At 45.4% G+C, this 26,355-nt stretch overlaps 1 protein-coding gene across 2 annotated transcripts in view; it reads right to left on the minus strand.

Annotated features, from left to right (window-relative positions):
• Positions 1 to 144: 144 nt before the first annotated feature.
• The window catches only part of LOC18424886 (protein SHOU4-like), a 33,584-nt gene continuing 7,373 nt past the window's right edge, over positions 145 to 26,355 (minus strand). For both annotated transcript variants that reach the window (XM_020661786.2, XM_006829458.4), the window contains 2 exons: positions 1,278 to 1,489; positions 145 to 843 (listed from right to left, as the gene is read on the minus strand). In XM_020661786.2, coding sequence (XP_020517445.1) covers positions 648 to 843; positions 1,278 to 1,489 — 408 coding nt within the window. In that variant the 3' untranslated portion in view covers positions 145 to 647. The remainder of the gene's footprint in view (positions 844 to 1,277; positions 1,490 to 26,355) is intronic.

A 26,355-nucleotide genomic window follows, 5' to 3' on the forward strand; every position in this document is an offset into this window, starting at 1 on the left:
TTCTCTATTTCTTGAACTAATACATTACTGTGATCTCCCGAAATTTTGTTTCTGCACACATCTGTAAGGCATGAAGGCACAGACCAAATGATGATTTTGAGGGAAAACGAAAAACAAACATTAACTGTCGTACACGCACGAACATTCTGATAATCTGAATTGCAAGCTTCAATAACTCATAGAGAGAGAGCAAAGATCCCACTTTTGGGTGGCTTTGCTTCTTATGTACATTCGTAGAATACACTTTACAATATCAACAAAGGTTTAATTTGTTCCTACCTACTTTCGGGACGTCTTTGGTATCTGACCAAAGATCATGTCCCAAAACATCATTGATCAGATGCATAATAATAGCACATGCGCCTGCCTGACCAGAATCCTAACTAGACAATTATACATACAGTAAAATCACAACATAGTACAAATGGAGTCCCTGCGATGTACCCAGTGTTCCACAACAGGGGAGTAAAGACCACCACCTCTCCTAAAATCATACTATCCAAACAAAGGTGGGATACCCAGATTCAATTTCTAAAGAGAGAGAGAGACTAAGTTCTATTTCCAAATACACAGACTACTCAGAATTTCCTTCAAAAAATACACATGCAGAGCGAGAGAGAGAGAGAGAGAGAGAGAGAGATCACTAATCAGACTGGTATTATGACATCACCACTAGAACATTCATCGCATGTCAAAACAAGCCCATCAATGGTGGTTGATAGAAGGCAGCTCTTCCATTGGCACCCCGTGGAGATCGGTTCTGAAGATGGAATGATCATCAACACGTTATCATGGCGCTGGACCATCCCCATAACACTCACTGTGCTCCCCTCTTTGATGTACCTGATATGATGTAAATATGTAATACATTTATCAAAAGATATGACAAAAAAAAAAGAAAGGAAAAAGCTTCAAAATAGAAAAAGAAAAGAATACATCCTCCAGCAATGTTGTTTACAACTATGGTGCACCTGCACAATTTGTTCCTAATTGTTGATAATGAAGATTAGCTATACCTGGGTAAATATTCATGGGGGCCCACTACAGTTAATCTCTACCATCCGTTGAAAATGGATAGTGGATGCATGTACATATCCTCCAATAAAAATACTATAAAATACCTATCAGCCCAGTGGTTGGGAACGACGGTCTCTAATCCAAAAAAAAAAGAAAAAAAGGAGAGCTTCCCAACACTGTATAGAAGTGGTGCCCTTAGTTGAAGGAAATGATGTGTGTGTGTGTGTGTGTGAGAGAGAGAGAGAGACAGAGAGAGTTACCCTTCCTTGAGCCGCATCACACGGTCGTCACTGGAAAGGTTGCGCTCAGCTAGCCAATGGAGAAAGGTGGGGGACACCTCCCTGTTTTCCTTAGTTACATCAACCACAGTTGAGGGCTTCACAAATGAAGCGACCTTGGCCCCATACCCAGCTTTCACTAGCGCTCTTAGCCCTGTTTGGAAGTCTGATATATAGAAGTCCGCTGCATGCCTCTGTGAAATGAAAGCGAATACCTACTTAGAAAAACTAGAATAAAAATAAAACAGCAGAAGCCATGAACCATATAAATTCATCAACAAAATACATGAGCACTGACCATAATAAGTACTTGGAAATGAACAAACCATTTATCATAGGATAAGTATAGAATTGCCCAATGGACTATGGTATATGGTATTGCAAAGCAAGGTAGATTTCCCACGTTCCCATTGATCAACGGTTGGAGATTACCTGGTCTGATTTTATGGGTAAATTGATCTAGGAAGAGTTAATTTCTCACCATCTGTTCGACGGAACAGACAATAAACGTAGCATTGAACTACCTGTTAACAAAGTCTATCGCACTACGGCTTACTTACCCTTTATTCTTAAACATCTCGTTGTTTTTTTTTTTGGGTAATTCAGTGGGGATGACGAGCCCCTACCCATTTTTCTAAATCGTTAGTGGTTTTGAAGGCGATAGGTGAGAATGGAAGCCAAGATGTTAGCTGGGGCACAAGTAGTGCTATCACCACGACCCCAACCCCATTCTCGACATCTCGTTTTGTTAGAAATATGAGTGTTTATCTGTTAAAAAAGAAATGGAAGAGTATTTATTTTCAAGGACTTTCAATTTCACAAACCCTCGTGTCTCAGGTATGTCAAGGCCAAACAAATTTGATCTCCATGACATTGTCAAGAGTAGGTCAGCGAAGGTGAGGGAAGGAATATGGATAACACAAATGATAAAAGTCATGAACGAATACAAAACATCATCAACAAAGACTTTTCCCAACTATTTCAGGTCGGTTTTCATGGAAAGTCTTAACAAAGTTCTATATTGGCTGCGTACCTAACACAACCCACCTCCTTTACCTGTCTTTGGGACAAGTTAAGGGAAAGTTTAAGGCCCTCACCCTTCTTTAGACTAAAGGCAAAATATCTTCTTTTTTCTTTTCTTTTTTTGGGGTGATTAACAAGGAGGCAAAACATCCTGTTCATACTTGAAATCTAGATGACATATGAATGCATATACTACAGTGTTAAACAAGTATTTTCTATATTTACCAGGATCACCTCCCTTGCTTGGCAATCCCTTGCAAAACCTTGATTCTCTCGATCCTTGAACAGATCTTGTCTGAAACTCAATTTAGTGCTTTCAGGATCTCGCTCCATCTTATAAGGAAACAAGTTCCTTAAAATTTAATTTCGAGTCCTAAACATTATGGAACAAAAGCATCGCCATATATGGCTTCCAGATCCCACTAGTATGGGATCGCAAGTGTAAAATGATGGAATCTCTCTCTCTCCTTCAAGTGCTTGTAAAATCCTGATATTACATGGTAAATTGCGAAGCCAAGGATTTGGATGTTTTTCTCCATCCCCCCTTCCATTCTTGTAAGGTTATACCATGAGGAAGAAAACAAAATTGAATTATGAAACTATGAAAGTAATACTTGAAGACTCAAAAGAATCATCAATAGTTCAATACTTCAATCAAAGTTCAAACTTCAAAATTTAATAATTAGTCAACATTCATCTTTCATTCATCATCAGAAAATCTTGGGTCAGCTGCATTGACGTCATATTCATCGGAGTTGACAGAGTCGTCACCCTCCTCGACATATTGGTTGTCCTCGTCCTCGTCCTCCTCCGTCTCTTCTGAATCAACCTCTTCTTCCTCCTCTTCTTCAACCCTTGTTCTCGGTGCAGAATATCTAGTGGCCCTAAGAGGGTCAGCTGATGTCTCTGAAGCATCCATGACCATGTCCATGGCAATCCTTTATGCCTCTCGACCTCATCATCATCAACTAACCACTCCATAACATGGTCCATATTTTTTTATCTAATGGGGTCTCTCTTATCTCTCTTAGCAAACCTGTCATTCAAGAATCGATTGTACTGACATAGACTAGGTCTTTGAGCGTCTTTGATTCAAGCATGTTCCTTTTCTTTGTATGAATCTAACAAAATCAAATGAAACTAATTAAAATCTAATATCTATGGTTCATGTATTATTTATAAAATTATACAAATTACCTTTAGTTATGGCCTTACCCCTTCAAAAGTACTCCAATTGCACTCACAACCGGATGAAGTGGTTAGGTTTAAGATCCGAATGGCCAATTTTTGTAAATTTGGAGAACTACACCCATGTTGACTCCACCAATGGGCTTCAAAGATATAGAAAAAATTCATAAGTAAATAATAGAATTACTTGATTACTTGAACTTGATGAACTTAAGAATATTATTAATACCTGGATTAATTTTGGTCCTTTGCCTCATCGCCATTGGACTTCCAAACGACTTTAATGAGCACTCGTAATTTATCAGCTCATCAACGCATATAATATCCTGCATATCAGGATCAGGGACTAGCACATCTACACACTCATTAAATGCATTCATAATTGCGTCATTTGTTTGTATATCCTTGTCAATATTAAAAAAAGCATGGTTCAAATAATCACCAGCTGCATGCAATGGCCGATGTAGCTACTTATCCCACTTGTCATCAATAATCACCCAAACAGGCTTGTAGCGGGTTTCGTCATCATTTAAATTTTGGGCTATCTCTCTTTTGCATTTCTCCATAACATCATAGATGTAGCCCATAGAAGGCTTGTCACTATCAACCATGCGAACGACTTTGACAAGAGGAAAAAATACCTTAAGAGAGCCCTTCACCCCTAGCCAAAAAGCCTTAAAAAGGATAATATCGCTCACCTTCTGCCCAACCTGATCCTTAGACCACTTGCATGCTGTCAGTCATCCGAGGTAAACATTTGCCTCAACTGCACTCTCCTCGAATGTATGTTATCTAGGCATAAGTACCAGATCGCAAATCTCGTGACCCTAGGCCTCACAATCACTTTCTTCTTTGTAAAGGTACGCATCATGCTGAGGGTGAGATGGTGGTTATAAATGAAATTTGCAACTAACTTGGCATTCTTCACTGTACCTGATATCTCGGTTAAACCGCCAAGAGCCTCAAGCATGAGGTCTATACAATGTGCTGCACATGGTGTCCAAAGATTCTAGGATAAGCTATGCGCAACAAATTAGATGCAGCAACATTAGGAGCAGCATTGTTTGTGACAACCCGTACAACAAGATGCTCCCCAACCTCCTTGATTCCCTTCTCTATCACTTGAAATATGCAATGGGCATCATGGATATGATAAGAGGCATCAATAGACCTTCAAAAAACAGTCCCTACAAGACAATTCACAAGCAAATTCATCTAACTTCTTCTCTTCCGATCACTCCGAGCATCAGTCATAATAGAAACCCCATACTGACCCCACGCATCCTTCTTAAGTTCTACAGCTTCCTTCGTGACACTCACTGCCTTTTTTAAAAAAAGCTCTGAAAGCTCATATGGGGTTGGGGGTTTCATCCCAAGGCCAAATTGGCCAATTGCCTCTATCGTAGCATAGAAGCTGCTTAAGCGAGCAGTATTGAAAGGAATGCCCGCATCATAAAACCATGTAGAAAGCTAATACGCAGCTCTATCTCTCTCTTCCTTCTTGATTCTATTTTCAATGGTGGTTTGCTTCTTCGTTTTCTCTCCTGCAACCTCAGGGTCATGCTGAGGTAAAAAACTATCCATAAGGCCTTTAACCCGAGGCTTCTTAGTCCCAGAACCAAAAGCAATTACAACCCCCTTCCCCTTTCCCTTAATAATAGATTGTTCAACCTCTTGACATCTTTCCTCATCACTATCATCATCATCATAATTGACCCGAACCCCAAACCTAATCTCTGCTATAGAGGCAAATCTCTCATTTTTTTTCATTTTTATCATGTTCAAAAAATTGTTTATTTCCTCTTTAACAGCATTAGGAATCTTTTTACATGGGGTAACATCCCCCCTAATACCGACAAGATGTTTCTTGAACCGGTTTATGCCTCCTTTTGTATCCTTATCACAAAACTTGCATCTTATACAATTTTTATCATTAGGATCGCCATATTTTCAACCGGGATCACCACTCCTATTAGATCCCAAAGAAGACACCTAAAAAATAAAGCAATTTACTAAAGCAATAAAAAAAATCACTTACTTTGAGTTTGATTGCTCAATCTTCAAACTTCCACCTCAAAGATGCTTCTAAATACTCAAAATCTTCTAAAAAACGCCTTAATAATTTTGCAAAACATCAAAAGTAAATCTAAGATCAATAGGTGATGTTTTGATCAATTTTTGTTAACTTTGAGAAACCCTTCAATCTTAAAAAATTCACCAAAAACTACTTTTTTGGGGGATTTCTCTCTCTAAAACTGGCTCCAATAAGTTTTAGGTTTCAAATGAACCTAAAACCCTAATTGTTAGCTCTTTAATACAAAACAAATAACCAAATATGCTCCCACCGATACTTATTTCCACCCCTGGGCGGCCGCCCAGGGCTGGGTGCTAAGCGCCCGCCTAGGCAGCCGCCCAAGGTCGACCGCACAGATTGGCCACCGAGGCATGGGCGATGTGCTCAGGCCTTTCAAACCGCCTAGGCGCTGGGCAGTCCGCTTTTTGAATCAATGTACTCTGTAGTAATTCTAAGACACATTACTTCCATATGATTATAAATTATGGCACCCAACTAGACTGTTAACAGGCCAGCACCGGCCGGTAAGCTCGGGCCACGCCAGATTGGGGTGGGCAAGGCCCGACTGAGCCCAGCAAGAAATGTTTAATACCATTTTCTAAAATCATTTCCCTATACTATATAAGTTTTGCATCGGCCCAGCCTTTTTTTTTTTTTTTTTAAGGGGAGGGGTTCGGGCCAAGTTGGGGCCCCATCATCACTAATTAGGGCTGGGGCCCAAAAATTATATTTTAGGCCTGGCCTAGTTTACATGATTTCGGGTTGGGCTCAAGCTTGGGAGGGCTTGGTCCAAACCCAACCAATTAATAGCTCTAACAGCCAACCAGGATATCAACTATCCCTTCCCAATAATAGAAAATGAAAATTAACCATGGTTCCCAATTGCAAAACTCCACAAGCGTACTGTTATATCCATTGTCTGTCATTGGAAGCATAGTTAAGATGTCCTCCAGGTGGTGTGCCATATAAACGTCTGCTTCTGTACTTCAATACTGAATACTCAGAATTCCAAAGAACCCTTCAATAAGCCAGTAGACTCTGATTGACATGACATTTAATGAATTTCATCACTCAAAGAGAAACATAACAAATGAATAGCCCCATTAACTTGAGTTGAAACGAAAGCCCTAAAGCATAAAAACTAAACATTCAAATTAGATGGTAGAATCCAAATAACCTCTATCATCATGTAAGCCAGCGTAATTTTCTTCTTTGTTTATATTTGTGAGCCTGAGCATCCAAAAATGGCTCTTAGCAAACCGTTAACATCATCAAAAAAAAAAAAAAGAGGCTCTTAGCAAATTCTGTTAGACGAAACCCTCATGAAACATGGTTTCTGGCCTCAATCACATCAAGTGCCAAGTAATATGCTGATCTCCATAATGTTTCAAATCTAACTTGGTCTTCTAAGTCACAATATAGAGAGAGTTAAAGCAAAATCATTGTAATGGAGCATGCACTTGAAGTTTATTTTGATTGTGGCTTTTCACAAAGTCGAACTAGTGGAGTGTGAGATTCAATTTCGGATGAGCTTGGCGTGGATCAAGGCACATATGGCTGGTATGACTGTGACAGATTCCACAGATATAAAAGCCAATTTGTGTAGGCAACTGGCTACTCAGACTGATTCTCTATGGGCCTAGGTCTTGCGCCAGAAATACAAGATCTCCGAAGGTATTTGGGTACCAGAAATGAGAAACATCAACAAGGCCTCATGACCATGAAGATCATTCTCTTCATCCCCTTCTCTTTTAAGAAAATTCATTCGATTCCATCCAAGGGAGGGAACAAGAGTGCGATTCTGGTCGGATACCTGGCTCGAACACTCTCCCCTTAGGGACCTTTACCCCTCCCTTTACTACATTGCCTCGAACAAAGAAGCTACTGTTGCAAAAGAAATGGCAGTGGTGGGAAGCCAAAGGGTGTGGAACCCCTCTTTTAGAAGGAATCTCTCTGATGAGGAAACACTACACTTTCTCTCTCTTGCAGCTACACTACATAAGTCTTTCATAGCAACACAAGGAAGGGACATGTTGGTGTGGTCTCTTGCCCCCGCTGGTACTTTCTCGGTGGCATCATTCTACAAAAGACTCATTCAGCCCCCCACTTTCCCATTCAACCCCCCCCCCCCCCCGCCCCCCCGGTATTATCCACAGTGTGGTCTTCTACTGCACCTCCCAAAGTTAAATTCTTTAACTAGATAGCGGGATCACAAAGGGCCCTTACAATGGATCAGCTCCAAAAAAGAGGCACTCCCATTCCAAATAGATGCGTCTTATGCAATATCGCTCATGATATCTGGGATCATAAACTAACAGTGTTGCGGGGTTCAATGGGTAACGCCTCCAACAGTCAAGGAACTTCTTTCTTCCTACCTTGCTCCTTAGTGGCCGAAGGCAGGACGAACCCTTTGGAAGGCAGCGGTGGCAGCAACTGTTTGGATAATCTGGAAAGAGAGAAACTCCAAGATTTTCCAAGGAAGTGCTACTGAATGTCCAGCTTTATTTCACAAAGTTACTTCTTTAGTAACTTTTAGGCTTCCAACCATCGTCTCTTTCAAGGTTCCCTGCTAACACTTTCCTTAGTCAGTGGGACAACATTATGCACCATTGCCCTCGTAAGGCTTAGAGATTCCATAAGTGGCCACCTCCCCCACAAGCAGCCATCAAACTTAACTTTGACGGTTGCTCATTGGGTAATCGGTCATGCTGGAGCGGGAGGAGTCTTCAGAGACCAGCATGGTGCAATCTTGTTTACGTACTTCGAATACCTAGGCATTCTAGACTTTCAGAATGCTGAAGCTATGGCCCTGCTTTCGGGATCAAAAGCTCCAACCAATCTTGGGGGCAAAACAGATGCTAGTAACATAATATCATGGGCAATAGAGAAATCCTCCCCTCCATGGTATCTTGCTTCCATTTATGACGAGATCGCTAGTATTTGCAGGGATATGGACGTCTCATAGACACATACCTTGAGGACATCAAACGAGTTAGCCGATCTCCTTGCAAAGGATGGGGCCAGGGCTCAAGTTGAAGACCAAACCGGGTCTCGCCCCGATTTTGATTCAGACCACAAAGGGACCACGGTGTTGCAGTGCTCGGACAACTACTTTTTGTTGCTTTGGATCGCAAATTCTCTGTGTGAAGGGGCAATACTATAAGCCCATTTTTTGTAATCTCTTTGTATATCTTGTATAATCTCGGGTACATCTATAAGCCCATTTTGTATAGGGTCGATTGACCTATTTTTTACGGAGAGTCTCATCATGGAGGGACTCTAACAGTCCATGTAGAACAACATTTCATAGCAATACAGTTAACTCATCAAAAAAATAAAAAAAAACATGTGTAGGAGAAACTTGCACAGCCTCGGAGATCCTGCTATTGTCGAAATAACCATGAGTAGGCAATTCCGTATCAGAACAATTCCTAGTTGTAATTAATTGAAGCCACAGCTAAAGACAGCGCATAGATACCGAAAAAGAGCACCAGAACAAAATTTAAGTTCTCTGGTCTTGAACAGATGCTATCATTGTGACTACTCCGCTTGGATGGCCTCCTTTAGGGGCCATCTACCACTGTCTCTCCCACCTCTTTACTATGGCTATACCCACCTCATCCAACCTCATGCCCCTTTGACCCAAACCCCAGCCAACCTTATTGTCGCTCACCCCTCCCCCAATCCCTATCATGTGCCCACCTACACCGTTGCTCTCCAAATCTCCCCTGCCCCTGCTGCTGCTCCTTCTACCACATTCCCCTCATCCTCTGCATTTTCTGCTTCTCCGCCCAACCTTTCTACCATCTCCCCCTTACCTTACCTCGCAGCTCCCAACCTCATTTCCATCCATGGCCTTACAACCTCATGCTTCAACAGAATCCTGGAGTCATCTTTGGTTGGCCATTTCAACCCTTGCAAAGACGACCTCAAGGGGATAGAACGTTGGGCCCGCAACATCTAGCAAGAACCAAATCTCTTATGTAGGCCCATGGCTGGTGATGGTTACTTGTTCACCTTCCCTTTCTCTCTCTTGACCAGCAACCTCTTTCGAGCATCAAACCCTCTTTCAAAGGGGTGACCCTCACCCCCGTCTCCTTGGAGCCGAAGCCTCGGGGCTTCTCCCAAAAGAAAATTTTGGCTAAGGGCTTTTGGAATACCCCTTCACGCTTGGCACCCTGTCACATTTAAGGCTATAGATGCCACTTGTGGTGCTTTGTCTCAACCGACTGAACGAGCTATACAACTCCTCATGAATCCATTGACCCTCAGCTTCTTCCCCCTAAGCTTTGATTAGAGGTCAAGGGCCATTATTTTAGAGTTCGCTTAGCCTGGTTTGATGCCTAAATGCAGCCCCCTTCCAACCAACCTCGAGACTTCCAAAGTGGTTGTGTAGAACCACCTAAAAGGGATAAGGGAAAAGACAGCTTTAGATCATGAGGGTTGGACCATGGTGGTCCACAAGCAAGACCATCTTGGCCACGATCGCCTGCGCATATTTCACGGGCCCGACGGTGTTCGTCCTACTGTTGATAGGACCAATCTACATTCTAATATTCCCTACACCCTCTCGATCAACAGGCCCTCTCTTTGCCCATCCATCCCCACCATCCAAACCCAACTACCTCCACCCACCCCCTACCTTCTTCAGATGTAGCTGATCAGACGACACATGCTAAGCAGTCTCCCACACTGTCAAGCTACCCCGTGATGTTCATCCATCAGGAGATCCACAATTGTCCCCTCGCGCTGTTGACATGCACAGACCGCAGGTTCTGCCTTTTTGCTCTAGGTCTCTATTGGACCCCCAATCATCTTTTGTCCCCCCTTCCCCGTGTTTTTTTAGCAGTGTCTTTTCGCCAAGCTGTTTGGTGTTTGTTCCCAAGACCACCCCTGCCACCCTAGCAGCCTCCCAGGATCTCCCACTGTCCCCCCACCCTCATCTCGGTTGAGAAGATTCCAGCCTACCAGCCTCTCCGCTCAGCTAGACCACCCCCAGTAGTTGGATTTCGACCTCCCTTCCCTCTGTCAACCTTCCTTTGCCTAATTTCAGGCTAACTGAACTCCTGGTTTCGACGCTGCTATCCACCCCATCTAGTTCGTCTACTCAAGTTACTGCTTCCGTCCGTCATCCTTCCTTGTACCATTCTTTCCAACAAATCTTCCCCGTCGGCGCTTTCACCCCATAACCATCCCACCCATCCTCCGCCTGCTGGCACTTTGGACTCTCCCTTCCTTGCGGCAACCTCTGCCTTACCCTCTCCCTTCATTGTGGCAACCTCTGCCTTACCCTCTCCCATCTCCCCACCTTCCGAACTCGTGGTCCCCGTGCCCGGTGCTCTGCCCTCAAGTTTCCTAGGTACCCCCACTCCTCCTTATCCTCTCCCTCCTTTATCTTACCTCCACCACTACCTGCACCCCCCTCTCAACCTCTCCCCTCTTCTGACCCTCGTCTCACCTCCTCTCCCTCTGCAACTTGAGAACCTGTCCTCCACTCTGCCAACCCGTCAAATCTTTGTTCCCACCCATTCCCCCCAACCTCTCCCCATAGCCTCTCGGCTTCCATTTACCCATCTTTCTCATCCCCACCTCTGGTCTCTGTCCCCCGTATCTCTACCTCACCCCACGTCATTCCCCTTGACCACCACCCTGACTCTCTCGACCCCCCCTCCCATGGCATCCATCCCAGCCCTCTTTCCAACTTCTCAGAAGCCTTTCAGCTTGTATCCATATTCTTCCTTCTTTGGTTGTTCTGACCAGTCTCCCTCTCTCTCCCCTCAATCCGTGGAGTCCATCTTTGTGAATGGGATGACCAAGCCCAAGGAACCATCAAGGACATCCTAGGTGTTATGGGATTTGAAAAGAATGCTTCCAACCAAGAAATTTAAGAGTTCCTCCTGACTGGTGCCAAATGCAGCCTCGAACATGTGCCATCTTCCCTTAGGGAGGCAGTTGACCCTGGTGGCTCCTTCCCCCTCGAAGTAGGTGGAACCCTTGATGCTCCTTCCCTCCCCGACTTGGATGCAGTCAATCTTGGCACTGTCAGTAGGTCCCCTAGGATCTTCTCTTCATATCCCTCTTGATAAAGATAGTGATGTGGAATATAAGAGGCCTGGGCCAGCGACAAACAAATTTGAGTCAAAGATCTTTGTTCTCAATTCTCCCTCTATCTTAGCTCTTATCAAGACCAAACTCCCTCAACCTGATCTCACCCAAATTCGCCAAATTTGGGGCTCCTGACCCTGCCGAGGTCCTTGAGGCACAAGGTGCTTCAGCGGGAATTTGGGTCATTTGGGACCCTTCTCTTCATTCCCTTGTTCAGGCTATGATGAAGCCTTTCTTGGTTGCCCTCACCCTTTTGAGGATCTCATATGGTTTTCAGTGAAGGTTCACGATAGTCTATGGCCCTAATCAAGCCAACCTCAAAGAAGAATTTTTCGGCTGAATTGGATGACATTGTGTCTCCAACCACCTCCCCCTCCCCTTGGTGCTTCGGGGGGGACTTCAACATCACTAGGTGGTCTCACGAAAGAAACTCCAACTCATCCATCGCTTGAGGCATGTTGGAGTTCTCTGATTTTATCTTCTAAAAATGAGCTTCTTGACATCCCACTTCAAGTGGGCTAGTTTCACCTGGTCAAACCATGCAACTAACCCTACTTTCTCCAAACTGGATAAATTTTGAACCAACATCCCTTGGGATAAAGCTTTTCCTGGTATTCATTCCTTGGCCCTCCCCAAAACCACCTCGGACCATAAGCCTCTTCTTTTGGAAACCCAAAATATAGCCAGAGGCCCCAATCCTTTCAAGTTAGAACTTTTTTGGCTCAAAGAACCCAACCTCCCTTCCTTATTGACTCTTGGTGGGCTTCTTTCTCAGCCTTGAGCCATGGCCTTATAGGGTTTTGACTTCAACACAAGCTGCAGCTTCTCAAAGCCAAGCTTAAAGAATGGAGACGACAACTTCCTGGTATCTTTCAACACAAAAGGCTCCATTGTTGGAAACAATCAAATCCCTTGACCTCCTGGAGGAGTCTAGGCCACTCTCGCTAGGAGAAAATCATATCAAGACCCAAGCTAGGATTGATTACCAATCCATCCTTCGGAAAGAAGAAATTTCTTGGTACCATCGCTCCAAGATTAAATGTCTCAAATTGGAATCAAGTTCTCGATAGCCCACCCCTAATCCGCCTTGCAGCCATTGACTTTTTCATCTCCCTATTCTCGGTCCCCCCACAGGTCCTCGACCCCTCATGGGGGATCTTCCTTTCAATTCTACCCCCCTTGAGGCTGATGCCAAGCTGGAACAGCCATTTCTTGAGGAAGAAATCCTTGCTGCTATCAATGCCTTAGCTATGGACAGGGCTCCGAGACCTGATGGGTTCCCCGTAATGCTATTCAAATCCTTTTGGGAGATCCTCAAACTGAATATCCTAGCTTTTTTTGATGAATTCCACAAGAGGGGCAATATAAATAAGGGTATGAATGCCTCTTTTATTGCCCTGATCGCCAAGATAGAGGGGGCTGAAGAACTCAAAGATTTTCGCCCGATTAGCCTCATCAACAGCTCCTATAAAATCCTAACCAAGGTTCTAGCCACTCGCCTCTGTGAAGTTTTGGGGTATGTCAACTCCCAAAATCAAGGGCCCTTTCTGAAGGACCGTCAGATACTAGATGGGGCCCTTATCGCCCATGAATATATCCACCGAGACACTTATCAAAAACCTCAGGCCTTGTAGTCAAACTCCATTGGAGAAGGGCTATGACCACGTCGACTGGGCCATCCTCGATGAGGCCCTCAGTCATAAGGGTTTTGGGATCCAATGGAGGGCTTGGGTTCGGGGGTGCATTTCTAGCCCCATGCTGAGAGTCATGATAAATGGATCATCGGCGGGCTACTTCAAATCCTTCAGGGGACTAAGACAAGGCGACCCACTCTCCCCCTCTCTCTTTGATATAGTGGCTGAAGTCTTTAGTCGATTGGTAGCCAGACTTTACGATAAAGGATGGTTGGTAGGACTCAAATCTAGTAGTCGTAGGCCAGTAGTGTCTCATCTGCAGTATGCCAAATACACTATCCTGTTCTGTGACGCCAAAGCCTCTCACTTGGACACGCTGCTCTTGTTTCTAAAATTATTTGAACTAGCGACTGGCTTCCGAATCAACATGTCTAATACCAAGATGATGGGGATTTGCACTGACAAACATACCATCAATTACCTAACTCAAAGATCGGGCTGTCAAGTCGAAGAACTCCCATCCACTTACCTTGGCTCCATTGGCCTAAGAAACGCCTATGGAGTCACATCGTAGGAGGTTGACTGGGTGGAAAGGAAGGTTGCTCTCACCGGGCTGAAAAGTTACCTTGATCAAAGCCACGCTATCCAATGTCCCAATCTTCCAGATGTTTATGTTCCACATGCCAGCCTCGGTAGCATCACGGCTTGATCAATTGATGAACAACTTTCTATGGTCACGTGAGGGTGGGATGCACAAGTTTCACCTTGTCTCATGGGAAAGAATTTGCCGACCAAAAAGCGAGGGGGGGAGACTTGGTATTTGCATTCTCAGGCTCAACAATCTCACCCTCTTAAGCAAGTGGTGGGGGAGACTAGCCATCCTTAATAACCACCTGTGGCAATCCATCATTCAACTTAAGTAACATTGCAATCCTTGTAGCTGGACCCCCTCCTTCCCCTCGTCAAGTCGCCCCTCGGGTTTCTTGCAATCAGTTTTTTTTTTTTGATAACTATTAACATTTGTATTGGTCGAAAGGATAAATACAATGAGGTAAAAGTAAATCCAAGAGTACCTTAGGTAAACGAAACTCCTAGTAAAAAAGAATAGGTCATCAGACCCTATACAAAACGGGTTATAAAATTATCCCCTTACACAGTGTACTGCAATTGTACAAAAAAAAATAAAGAGAGTAGCTAACAAAAATTTCCTAGCCCACAAAAAAACCCAGCCCCAAAAGGAAGCACGTCCTCTGTAACCACCTGAAGCTGAAAGGGCCTATTCTTCAACATGGGCCTTGGCTCCATCCTTGCCCATCAGATCCGCGAACCCGTTCGACATCCTTGAGATATGCTTCCATAAGACAGGTATATCCCTGCAAAAATGCTCAATCTCGTCATAAATAGACACAAGATACTAGGGGGGAGTAGCTTTCCTTGAAGCCCAAGCAATAATGTTTTTAGTGTCTCCCTCCACTAACAGTAACTATCCCCAAGAACGGTCAAAGTTTTGTATGCCTCTAAGTAGAGCCATTGATTCGACAAACTGAGAGTCTTGGATGCCGAGATATTCAGAGAAGGAAAATAATACATTTTGGTGGTGATCCCTGAAAACTCCATCTGCCCCTGCATGGCCTGGGTTTCCCAAAAAGCAACCGTCAAAATTTAATTTGATTGCTCCTTGAGGAGGAGGTTCCCAGGCCTTTGAAACTTTATTTTTCTTTGGTTTGTGAAGTAGGATATGCTCCCACTGCGGTAAAAAGGAGTCTGCAGGGATACCTTGAAAAAATGGTGGTTTGAAGCCCAAAATGTTACTAAGGACGTAACTTTATGGAAGAGAAAGGGGGCTAGGTGGACCTGTCCTCGAAATATTCAGGCATTTCATTCTTTCCAGATAGTCCAAATGTTGCTGCCACCGTGGCTTTCCATAGGATCCTGCCTGCCTTCGGCCAGTGTGATGCCAAGTTCAAGCCGATAAGGTCTTTAACGGTTGGAGGTATTACCCAAAGGACCCCAAATAGTTGCAACACTAGGCACCATAGATCATGGGTCGCGTTACAATGAAGGAACAGGTGATTGTTCAATTCCTCTCGACTCAAGAACATGCACCTATTGGGAATAGGGATTCCTTTATTTTGAAGTTGATCCACAGTAAGAACCCTGTTAGAACCTGCTATCCAGTTAAAAGTTTGCACCTTTGGGGGGGCAATAGACTGCCAGACCTGTGATAGAATTGAAGTTGGGTTGAGGGGGAAGGTAGGTGCTTGGATTAGTTTTTTATAGAAAGAAGCGATTGCGAACTCCCCTTTAGGAGCAGGGGACCATACCAGATTATCTCTACCCAAGATGGGAATAAAAGTCTTGTGAAGCGTTGTGAGGAGAGAAAGGAATTCATTATATTTGCCCTCAGAAAGATTCCTTCTGAAAGTTGGATGCCAAACTCTTCTTACTCCATCCATTCTTAACTACTCCTGTACTGTAGCCTCTCTATTCAAAGTAATAGAGAACAGAGAGGGATAGGAGTCCCTCAACAGGGTATAGCCTATCCATAGGTCGGTCCAAAATCACACTTTACTTCCTTCTCTTGGGTAGAATCTGATAAACTTCCTGAAGAGTTCCAGGGTGGCAATAAAGGACCTCCAAACCCTTGAAGCATTAGACCAAGGTTTTTTCTCTGGTATCCAAGAGTGGTCTGGAATATTATACTGGTGTCGCAACACCTAGGCCCAAAGTGAGTCGGGTTGGATGGCCAAGCGCCACCACCATTTCCCTAAGAGGACAAGATTTTGTTTTCTTAAGTTTCTAATCCCCAGCCCGCCCTGGTGTTTAGGGAGGCATACCTTTTCCCAAGAAATAAGGTGGAATTTGGTTTTCTCCGCCTGTCCTGACCAGAGGAAGTTCCTCATGAGCTGGTCAAGACGTTTTACCACAGAAACCAGTATTTGAAAGAGGGTCATCATGTACACATGTGCATTGGCGAAAGTAGCCTTGATAAAGGTGGTTCTTCCTGCTTGTGACAAGTATCTCCCTTTCCAACCAGCCAACCTTCTGTCGACCTTATCAAACACTTTCGACCAAAGTCGCTTTTTTGGTTTTTTGAGACCAAGGGGAAGACCCAAGTAGGAAGTAGGGAGGTCTTCTACTTGACATGCCCAGTTTGGGATGAGCTCCCTGGTTTGGGTGGTGGTGATAGCTATACCCATCATTTTCGATTTCTCCATATTAACCTTGAACCCAGTGGCAAATTGGAAACATTTGACGTAAATTCTGAGGTTTTCGACTTTGAAAGAGGAGGCATTTAAAAATCTGCGTATTGCAGATGTGACACAGTAGGCCCTCGACGAGAAGACTTGAAGCCTGAAAGAAGACCAGCTTGGTAGAGACAATCTAGTGAATGGCTGAAACCTCTACCGAGATAGCGAAGAGAAAAGGGGACAGAGGGTCCCCTTGGCGTAGGCCTCTCGATGAGGGAAAATAGCCTTTGGGAGTCCCATTTATGAGGATTGAAAGATTAGAGTGGGAGTAACACCGTCCCATCCAAGTACGCCATCTATCTCGGAACCCCATGCGAGCCATTGTCTCATCTCATCAGTTATCAGGTGTCACTGTATTTTCTGTGCCAACATTCGATTCTACTTGAGGGAAGGGCATCGAATTCGGCTCTAGTTTGACAGTTGGATTGGTCACTCACCCTTGGAAACCCTCTTCCCTAGCCTTTTGTCTTAGCCAGGAACCCTCAGGCTCTTGTCACATACCATTTTGAAAGCACAGGCTCCTCCAGATCCTAGAATCCACTGTTCAGAAGACTATTGAGGGAGGAAGAAATCTCAGAGTTCTTATCCCTTTCCACCCTAATTCACTCCTCCCCCTTACCCTCCTCGGGCAATGACTGTATAATGTGGTGCCCTACAGCCAGTGGCCTTTTTTCAGTAACCTCGTTCTACATTACCCTGTTGGCTTTGACGCCCCCCCCTTCCTGTTGGAGCCCAACCTGCTTTCTCCAAAGCTTGGCTCTCTTTCATCCCCCCCGAGATACAAGTTTTCTCTTGGCTGGCCATAGCCCGCAGGCCCTTACTGTTAACCAACTCCAGCGAAGAGGCATCCTGCCTCCCCAACAGATGTATTATGTTCCGGGAGGACAAGGAAACCAATGATCACCTACTCCTCCATTGTGCTCTAGCACACGAACTGTGGGCATCCATTCTTAGGCTCTTCCATTTGAGGTGGGTCACCCCTCGCTCGGTACTCCACATCTTCACCTCCATTGTTCCCAATCCTTGGCCTACCTCAAGGATCCTCCTTTGGAAACTTCAAAGGCAGCTACCCTGTGGGTCATCTGGATGGAGAGAAATAACTGCATCTTCCGCGGGACCAGTTCCAGCGTGAATGACATGCGCAACCGCATCCTTTCCCTTGTTGTGTTCTGGGCCTCTAACCTCGGCATTTTCAGACATTTCAGTTTCGCCACTTTTTTTCACAAATGGAATGAGATGCTTCACCTGAGGCCATCCAGCATTTCTTGGGAATCTCTTTGGAGGCTGCCCGAGATCGGACAATCCAAATTAATGGCAGTTCGCTCAGCAACCCAGGCCAGGCGGGCATAGGAGGAATTTTCAGGAATTTTTTAGGTGAACTCCTCTCCTCCTATTCATCCCCAATTGGCATAGCCGACCCAACTCCACCACTTCTGAATCTCTTGCTCTTCTAGAGGGCATCAGGCCGTTCAACATCGATTGGGGTCCAAATTTGATTATCGAAGGAGATTCAAGGAGTGTTATCTCATGGGCAAAAAACTCATCAGCCTGTCCGTGGAGGCTCCTTCACATCTTTGATCAAATCCACAGCCTTTGCAGTAATCTCAATGTTTCTTGGTATCACATTTGGAGGGAAGCTAACTCCAAAGCCGATAATCTTGCAAGATCAGGAGCAGCTCTTAACCCTTAAAGGAATCCCAATCATCTGATTATCCTCCACTGCTGTATTGGGATGCAGTCCTCATTTTGTAAACTTTGGTGCACACGCATGCCTTTTTATTGTCTTTAGCCCATATTTTTTGCTTGGTGGCCTACATTGATTGTTTGTATAGCGCACCCCCCTGGGGGCATACCTTTGTAACTCTTAATATCAATACAAGTTAACTTCCTCAAAGAAACATCATTATGAGCCTAAGGCCCTCTACTCGTGGAGAAGAACTTTTCAATATGATCAATAACTAGTAGCACAACTAACCCAAAAAGATATTTCTGGTAGGGCGTCTCCTCTCCATGGAGTCTTCACAATGTCTTGGAGATCATATAGAGATATCTAAAACTTTCAAGTCACTATCTTCATAACTTTTTTTTTTTTTTTCCCCTGAAATATTAACTTTGTATTAAGGGGGAAGAGATTACAGAGTACAAAAAAATAGCTACCCAAACAATGGGAGAGCTATACAGCCACAGAGAATGTGGCGAAGGTCAAAAAATGCTATACAAGCATGTGTACAGTTTACAAAAGTATAAAAGCAGATAACCGAGTCAGCAAGTCCAAGAAGGTTAAGGCATCGCCATAGATGCACATTCCTTAGCCAGTGCATCGGCCACTTGATTGGCCTCTCCCCACGTATGCCTCCATAAGACCTGCATATGCCTGCAAATATCGAATATCTCGTCAAAAACTAGCAAGAGTCTCCAAGGTAGGCCAGCCTCACATGAGGCCCTAAAGATGATATTTCTTGAGTCACCCTCTACAACCAGAACATTGCTCCATGATGGGTAGAATTGTTTTAGGCTTTCCAAAAGGGCACGAGCTTCCCCTGTCGAGGAATTCACATGGCCAATTGGGAAGGCAAAGGAGAGGAGAGAAACTCTAGTGTGGCTCCTGAAAATGCCCCCGATGCCAGCCGGTCCGGTGTTGCCCAAGGACCCATTGAAGTTAAGTTTGGTTTGGCCAATATCCGGAGGTCTCCAAAGAGAGGAGCAGAGTACAGGTCTAGGTGTAAGATGAAGGATGGAGACGCAATTGAGGTGGAAGTCAGAGGCAAACAAGAGCTTGAAATGGTTGTGATTGGTGGCCCAGAAAATTACCATGGAAATAATGGACTCCTTAAGGGTGTGTCGCTGGGAGTGCAGCCCACAGAAGACACGGCTGTTATGTTATTTCCAAATTGCTCACAAGGTGGCCGCTACAAGGTACAAAAAGCAATTGTTGGAAGAGTTCAGGGATAGATCCAGGTGTCACCCAAGACCAGCCAAACATTTGAAGCAGATCCTCCCAAAGTTGCCCTGCAAAGCTGCAATGAATGAAAATATGAGAGTTTGTTTCCTCCTCTGACAAACACATTATGCAGCGATTTGGAATCTGCATGCCTCTTCTTTGTAGTTGGTAAACCGTTAGGGCCCTTTCCCATAAAGCCTCCCAGGAGAACACCTGGATTCTTGGGGAAATGAACGGAGTCCAGGCTTTAGCAATGATGGAAAGGCGAGGGGTAGGGAGCTGATGGAAGGAGGAGGAGACAGAGAAGGTCCCAAATGGGGCCAGAGACCAGATGATATGGTCCTCACCAACAGGAAATAGGTAGAGGAGTGCAAAAGGGAGGACAGTTCCAAGAATGCCAGCACCTCTTCCTCGCATAGTTGCCTGCCAAAATCTGGGTTCCAAGGCCGGGAGTTTCCAGCTGGCACCAAAAGGTCTGCCACCCAAGTATTTGGGTTCCTGGCTTGGTGGAAAAGGTTAACCGTTGGGAGAAAGGGAGGTAACCTAACCAAAAGTCAGTCCAAAACTTTACTGAGGTCCCGTCCCTAGGATGAAAACGAATAAGAATTTGAAGAGATGTATGCATCGGAGCATTGATTTCCAAATTCCCGAAGAGGAGGACACCCTATCAGGAAGGGACCAGGAGGAAGAATGGAGGCGGTACTTGTGTCTAAGAATCTCGTGCCAAAGTTGTCCTCCTTGGGTTGCTGGCTGCCACCACCATTTGGCCAAAAGGGCCAAGTTGTTCCTTTTGAAGCAACGGATACCCAAGCCCCCTTGCAATTTAGGATTGCAGACCGAGGTCCAAGAAATGAGATGATATTTTGTACAATCCCCATCCCCAGACCATAAAACGTTGTGCATTAAGAGCTCGAGACGTTGTGACATGGAAGCAGGCATGTGGAATAGGAACATCTGATAAATAGGGACATTCGAGAGGGTGGCCTTGATGAGAATAATCCTCCCTGCCAGGGAGAGGTATTGACCCTTCCATGTGGCTAGTTTATGCTCGAATCTGTCAATGATATAGCTCCAGAGGCTCTTCTTACGTTTTCCCAGGGCAAAGGGGCAGGCCGAGGTAAGTAGAAGAGAGGGAATCTATCCCACATCCCCATCGGTCTACGAAAGCCTAAGTTGACAGGGTCTAAGGCTATCCCGGTCATTTTGGATTTGGTCATATTGACCTTCAAACCTGTGGCAAAGTGGAAGCACTTAGGAAGAGGAGTAGGCTGTCCAATTGTTGTGAGGAGGCATTGCAGAAAAGTAGAGCGTCGTCTGCGTATTGTAGGTGGGAGACCAAGGGGTCATTTCTTTCTATTTGGAAGCTGTCCACCAAGCCAAATTGATACGATCTAGAGATTAATCTAATGAACACTTCCCCCACAATGGAAAAAGAAATGGAGAGAGGGGTCGCCCTACCTGAGGCCTCTATAGGAGGCAAAGAAACCTCGGGGAGAGACATTTATGAGGACCAATAACTTGAGGTTGGCAGATGCCAAATCCACTTCCTCGAATGTGAGCCTAAGCCCATTCAACGCTTAGCCTTGCCAAGGAGGTCCCAATCAACGTGGTCATATGCCTTTTCCCAATTCAATTTAATGACCAGTCCCGGGGTTTTGTGTTGAGTGGGATGCATTCGTGAGCTACCAATGCTCTGTCCAAGATCTGGTGATCTTTGACAAAGGCACTCTGATTAGGAGAGATTACATCACTTAGCACTACCTTGAGCTTAGAGGCCAGGACCTTTGCTAGGATTGTGTAGAAGTTGTTGATCAAGCTTATAGGTCTAAAGTCTTTGAGTTCTCAACCCCTTCCACATTGGAAATGAGAGCAATAAAACTGGAATTCTTACCTTTGTAGATGACTTCTCTATCGTGAAATTCAGCAAAGAAAGAGAGAATGTCAGGCCGAAGGGTCCCTCAAAAAGTCTTGAAGAGAACCACAAGGAACCCATCCAGGCCTGGTGCTCGGTCTTGGCCGAAGTCCTTGACAGCATAAACAATTTCGAGCTTTGAAAACAGGCGTTCCCACCAGAATGCTTGTACAGGGGAAATGGAAAGGAAAAAGAGGTCGAACATGGTGGGGGTGGGCCGGGCTGCGGCCATGAAAACATATTGGAAGTAGTCTAGGATAGCCCTCTCAATGAGAGGAGGCTGATCAAAGATGATGCTCTGAGATTGAATTTGAGTGATGGAGTTATCCCTTCTCCTGCAATTGGCAATACGGTGAAAAAAGGCAATGTTCAAGTCCCCACGCTTAAGCCATTTCACCCTGGACCATTGAGCCGAAAAGATCTCCTCCGTCCTGAGTGTATTATGATAATCACATTTTTATTAGGATCGAAGGAGGGACTCATTTCTAGAAAGGGGCCGAGTCTCTTCTATATGATCTAGGTCAGAAATGAAGTCAAGAAGGGATTGATTCTAGGCCTGGAAATTTCCATCGAGACACCGGCTCTAGTTCTTGAGGGCTACTTTGAGGAGTTGGAGTTTCTTCTGAAACCTATAACCGGACCAGCCTTGGACCAAGGGAGAGAATGAGGCCCACCAAACCGGTAGGAGAGTAGATAAGCCTAGTTTGTAGAGCCATGCTCGTTCAAACTGGAACAATTTGGGACCACCAAAGATAAATACGGTATCAAGAAAAAGGGGTTTGTGGTCAAAAGTAGTTTTAGGAAGAGCGAGGGAGTGGGTACCGAAGAAGGAAGAGTCCCACTCAAGGCCATAGAGAAAGCGATCAAGCTTAGAGGGGGAGGATGTAGAACGGTTGGACCAAGTGTACATAGACCCTAGGAGAGGGATGTCCATAAGTTCGTGGGGGCAATGAAATTTGTAAAATCGAGCATGCTGGAAATACTCTGGAACTGAAACTTCTCTCATATGACCATTTGGTCACGTTGAAATCTCCTCTTAAACACCACTTGGTAGGGTGGCTAAGAGCAAGGTTGTCAAGTTCTTACCATGACAGTCTCCTGGCTAAGTCAGAACTAGGCCAGTATACGGCAATGAACTTCATAGGAAGGCTGTCTGAATTTCGAGACAGAGAGACGGTGATGGAAAAGGCAGCTACTTGAGAAGAAATGAGAGAGCGAGAAGAGGCGTCCTAGAAGATCCAAATGCCTACAGAAGCACCAGTTGCCTCGAGGGCCACCCACTAACAAGGCCTGCAGCCTCAAACTTGTGGTATTTGAGCTAGGATAGGTGCGGTGAGCTTGGTCTCAATTAGGGCCAAAAGAGAGGGAGAATACTTTTGAGCAAAATGAGTGGATCGAGTTAGTTTTGAAAGAGGACCTGAGGCGGATTTTCCAGACAAGAAGTTTCTTGATACAGAAGAGAGGGAGCGTTTAGTAGAACATCTAAGCAAGGCTTGAGAATTGGCGGCCATGGACGATGGAGCACCACTAGAGGGGGGGGGGCATGGTCATAGATGATACCACCGGCTAGATTGGAACTCTTTTTTTCCTTGATTCATTAGTTACGCTTTCTACGCTTCAAGGCAAGCGAAACGAGCCCTCAAAGAGAGATTGAACGCACTGTTGGAAAGCCAATGGATAGCTCTCTGGTCCCTTTCTTACTTATTCTGAATTTGGTTTAAGCATTGGAATGGAAAAAAACCTCAACGTCCTCCTTTGACCTGTCAAACTTGAAGCGGACGACACGTAACCTAGTTGATGTCTCCTTTTGCCTTGTCCAAATCGAACACGAAGCTAGATTCCACCGACTGAGGCAAGGGAGTCAAGGATGAGGAAGTTGTGTCTGAAAGCATAAGCTACTCCTATATGCAAGATAGTGTAGGGGCTTCAACATTCTTGAGAGTCTCCAAAAGACCGGCAGAGGAAAGGCAGTGGCCTTCAAAGAAGGGGGTGGGGGTTGAAGCATGCAAAGGCTCTAAAAAGGTAGAGAGATTGGGGGGGAAGATAGATGGGGGGAGGTAGGAGGGAAGGGAAAAGAGAGAAGAGGGGAGACGTAACAAGGGCAGGCAGAATGACATAGGAAGAGGGGGAAGAGCTAGACATGGGAGGGGCGAGAATGATGGCAAGAGGTGGAGGGTTGATAGATAAAGGAAAGGGGAGAGGCACATGCAAGTTTGGATGTTGAAAAGTGAGTGGGGGTGAGGATGAAGGAAGAAGGAACCTGACATTTGGTAGGGGAAAAAAGGGGGTTGAGGGTTGAGGTTAGGAGGAAGTGGACCAAAGGATTAAACTGTAGGAGGGGAAGAGGGAAAGGGTCGGGCTAGGGGCACTGTGGAAGAGAGAGAGGCACCAGAGAGTAGGCGGGGTGATCAGCGAAGGTGGAGAGATGTGGAACAAAAGGGTAAGCTGGAGGAGGGGGAGTGTGGGAGGAGTGAGAAAGCAGGGAGGACAAGGACGAGGATCGACGACGGGCAGCAGACCTGCGTCTCAAGCGTAAGCGAGGTGCCATTGGGGAAGTTGTTAAGGAGTTGGATGTGGAGGAGTCCAGCAGAGAATCCGTCGAGGTCGGAAGTAGAGAGAAACCCGCAGAAGCCTCCGTCGAGGAAAAGAGGGGGGAGAGAAGAGGGGGAGTTGAGAGAAGGCGGAGATGGGGATGAGGAGGGACACCCATGAGTACCTGGGGAGGAGGCATGGGGTTCAAGGTGGGAGACCTCGGGAAGGGAAGATGATGATGGGGGTACACAATTGATGGGGAATGGCGGCGATGAAGGAGTGACGTGGAGGGGGAGGCTTCAGGGGAAGGGGGTAATGATGGGGGTGTCAAGGTGGAAGGAATGGGAGACCTATAGGTCTAGAGGGGGGAGGTGTGCCAGTGAGAAGTCGATGAGAGGCGGGGGGTACTAAGATGGCCGAGGAGAGGAGATAGTGATGGGAGAAGGTAGGGAGAGGGCAACAGTTGTCGACATGTGGATGGGGAAAAAGTGGAGAGGATGCGTGTTAAGTAGGGATGAAGGGAGGTGCAGAGTGATTGGTGGGGGAGGGGGTCACGTGGTGAGGGGTGGGAGGAGAGGAGGAGACGTGGCGTACTAAGGGCGAAGATGAGGGGGACAAAAGGATCAGGGGAGAGAGATCAGGCGGTGCGAGGTCAGAGGGGCTGATGTCAATTGTGGGAGTCTCCTTGGGACGCTGCATAAGAACCTCAAGTGATGGGGTAGGTGCAGTCGGAGGGTGAGGTCCAGTGTACTAAGGAGCATGGTCCGCAGATGTAGGCCGGTGACAAGGAGCATGGTCCGCAAGGGCATGCCTACGATTGGATGAGCGACATGTCTTGCCCTTTTTGTATAGCCCTTCATGGTCCATAGGCAGTGACGAATCATGCACCTTTTGGGCTAGGCAAGGGGATGACAAAGCAGCAGAAGACTGGGACGTGGCAACTTGATAGAAGGTGTCATTAATGGACAACCACATATGAGACGGTATGGTGAGAGGGTCCAAGACTTACACCAGTAGAAGAATGGAACCAAGAGGGAGAAACTCGCACGATTTCCAGTTTATCGAGAGAAGATTACCACATCTCTATCTGGTCACTTTGAAGGAGGAAGCGTGCCAGCTATGGAGGGGAATGTTGTCCACTCTGAGCTAGACTCTCAGGGGTTTGAGGGCTCCAACCAGAGGAGACCATTCCTCAAGCGAGAAGGAAACTCCTCTAAAGAGGGGAGGTTTAGATTGTAGTGCGACCCTGGCGGAGTGACGGAGGCGAAGGTGAAAAAAAATGAGGCCACTCTTCAGACACCGGCAGGCCAAGTCAATCTCCTTCCAAAATTTTTGACCCCATTTTTCTGTACCTTGAACATTGTCTTTGCGGGTGAAAGGAACCTACTGGCGAAGGCTGGAGATTTAAGGCCGAGTTAGGAGCAAGATTGCGATGCAAAGGGATGAAGAGCATAGGGTTGACCCCAAGGGGAGGAAGGGTTGAGGCGCCATCCACGCAACTAATTGTTACTCTTTTCCTCCTTTTTTTTGTTGAAAGAAGATTTTATGTCACGCAATCACAATGATGGCCACGAACCCTCATGTCTACAGACTGACCAAAAACATTGTGATCAGTGCAGTTTACTGCTCCGTACAATTTCAACTAAAACCGAAAAGAGCATCACAATCCAAATCGCTTCACCCATTCTGGGCAAAGTGGTTGTTAATTAATAAGTAGAAGCTCGCGTCTCATCTTTGCAAAATGAATCTGCTAATGCATTTGTTGGCCTAGTCAAGGGTTACTAAAGGACAACAAAATATTTGTTAAATAGAGGATGAAAAAGTAATTAGTGACATTGCTGATGATAAACCAGTGAGTAGAACATGTTTAGGGGTGGCAATTGGCCGAGGGGCCTAGCCCAGCCTGGCCCAGTCGCCTTGGCCCTTAAAACAAGGGTCTGGACTACAATATGTGGGCCAACATCAAGACGGGGCCAGCCTTGTTTGGCCAGGTCCGACCCTTTTTCTATTTTTCCTTTCTCTATTTTTCTTTCAGATTGTATTTGGCCCGGTCCAGCCACAGCCAGGGCCAGGGCCTCTTCGGCCCTCCATGTTTCACACTTCAGGAAGGTAAATCCAAATTTATAAGGGAAAAATCAATAATGCTTTCATTGAGCAAAACACCGAACGTCAAAAATTGTGGGGCAGAGAAAATATCCCTATAATACTGCATATTCATCTCTACAATAGTGCATAATTACAAAGACGAAACAGATACACAATATTGTCAATGTACAGGTGCTCTCTAATGGGAGCTTTCTTAGTATGTTCGCAAAGTGCTCTTTGGTACTTACAAGTTCAGGAAGTATTTCTCCATTTTTTAACATTTCTTGATTAAACTAATAACAAATTCTCATTTTC

This window comes from Amborella trichopoda, chromosome 10 (assembly GCF_054954075.1).
Source record: "Amborella trichopoda isolate Santa Cruz 75 chromosome 10, AtrichopodaSantaCruz75HAP2 v2.0, whole genome shotgun sequence".
NCBI lineage: Eukaryota > Viridiplantae > Streptophyta > Magnoliopsida > Amborellales > Amborellaceae > Amborella > Amborella trichopoda.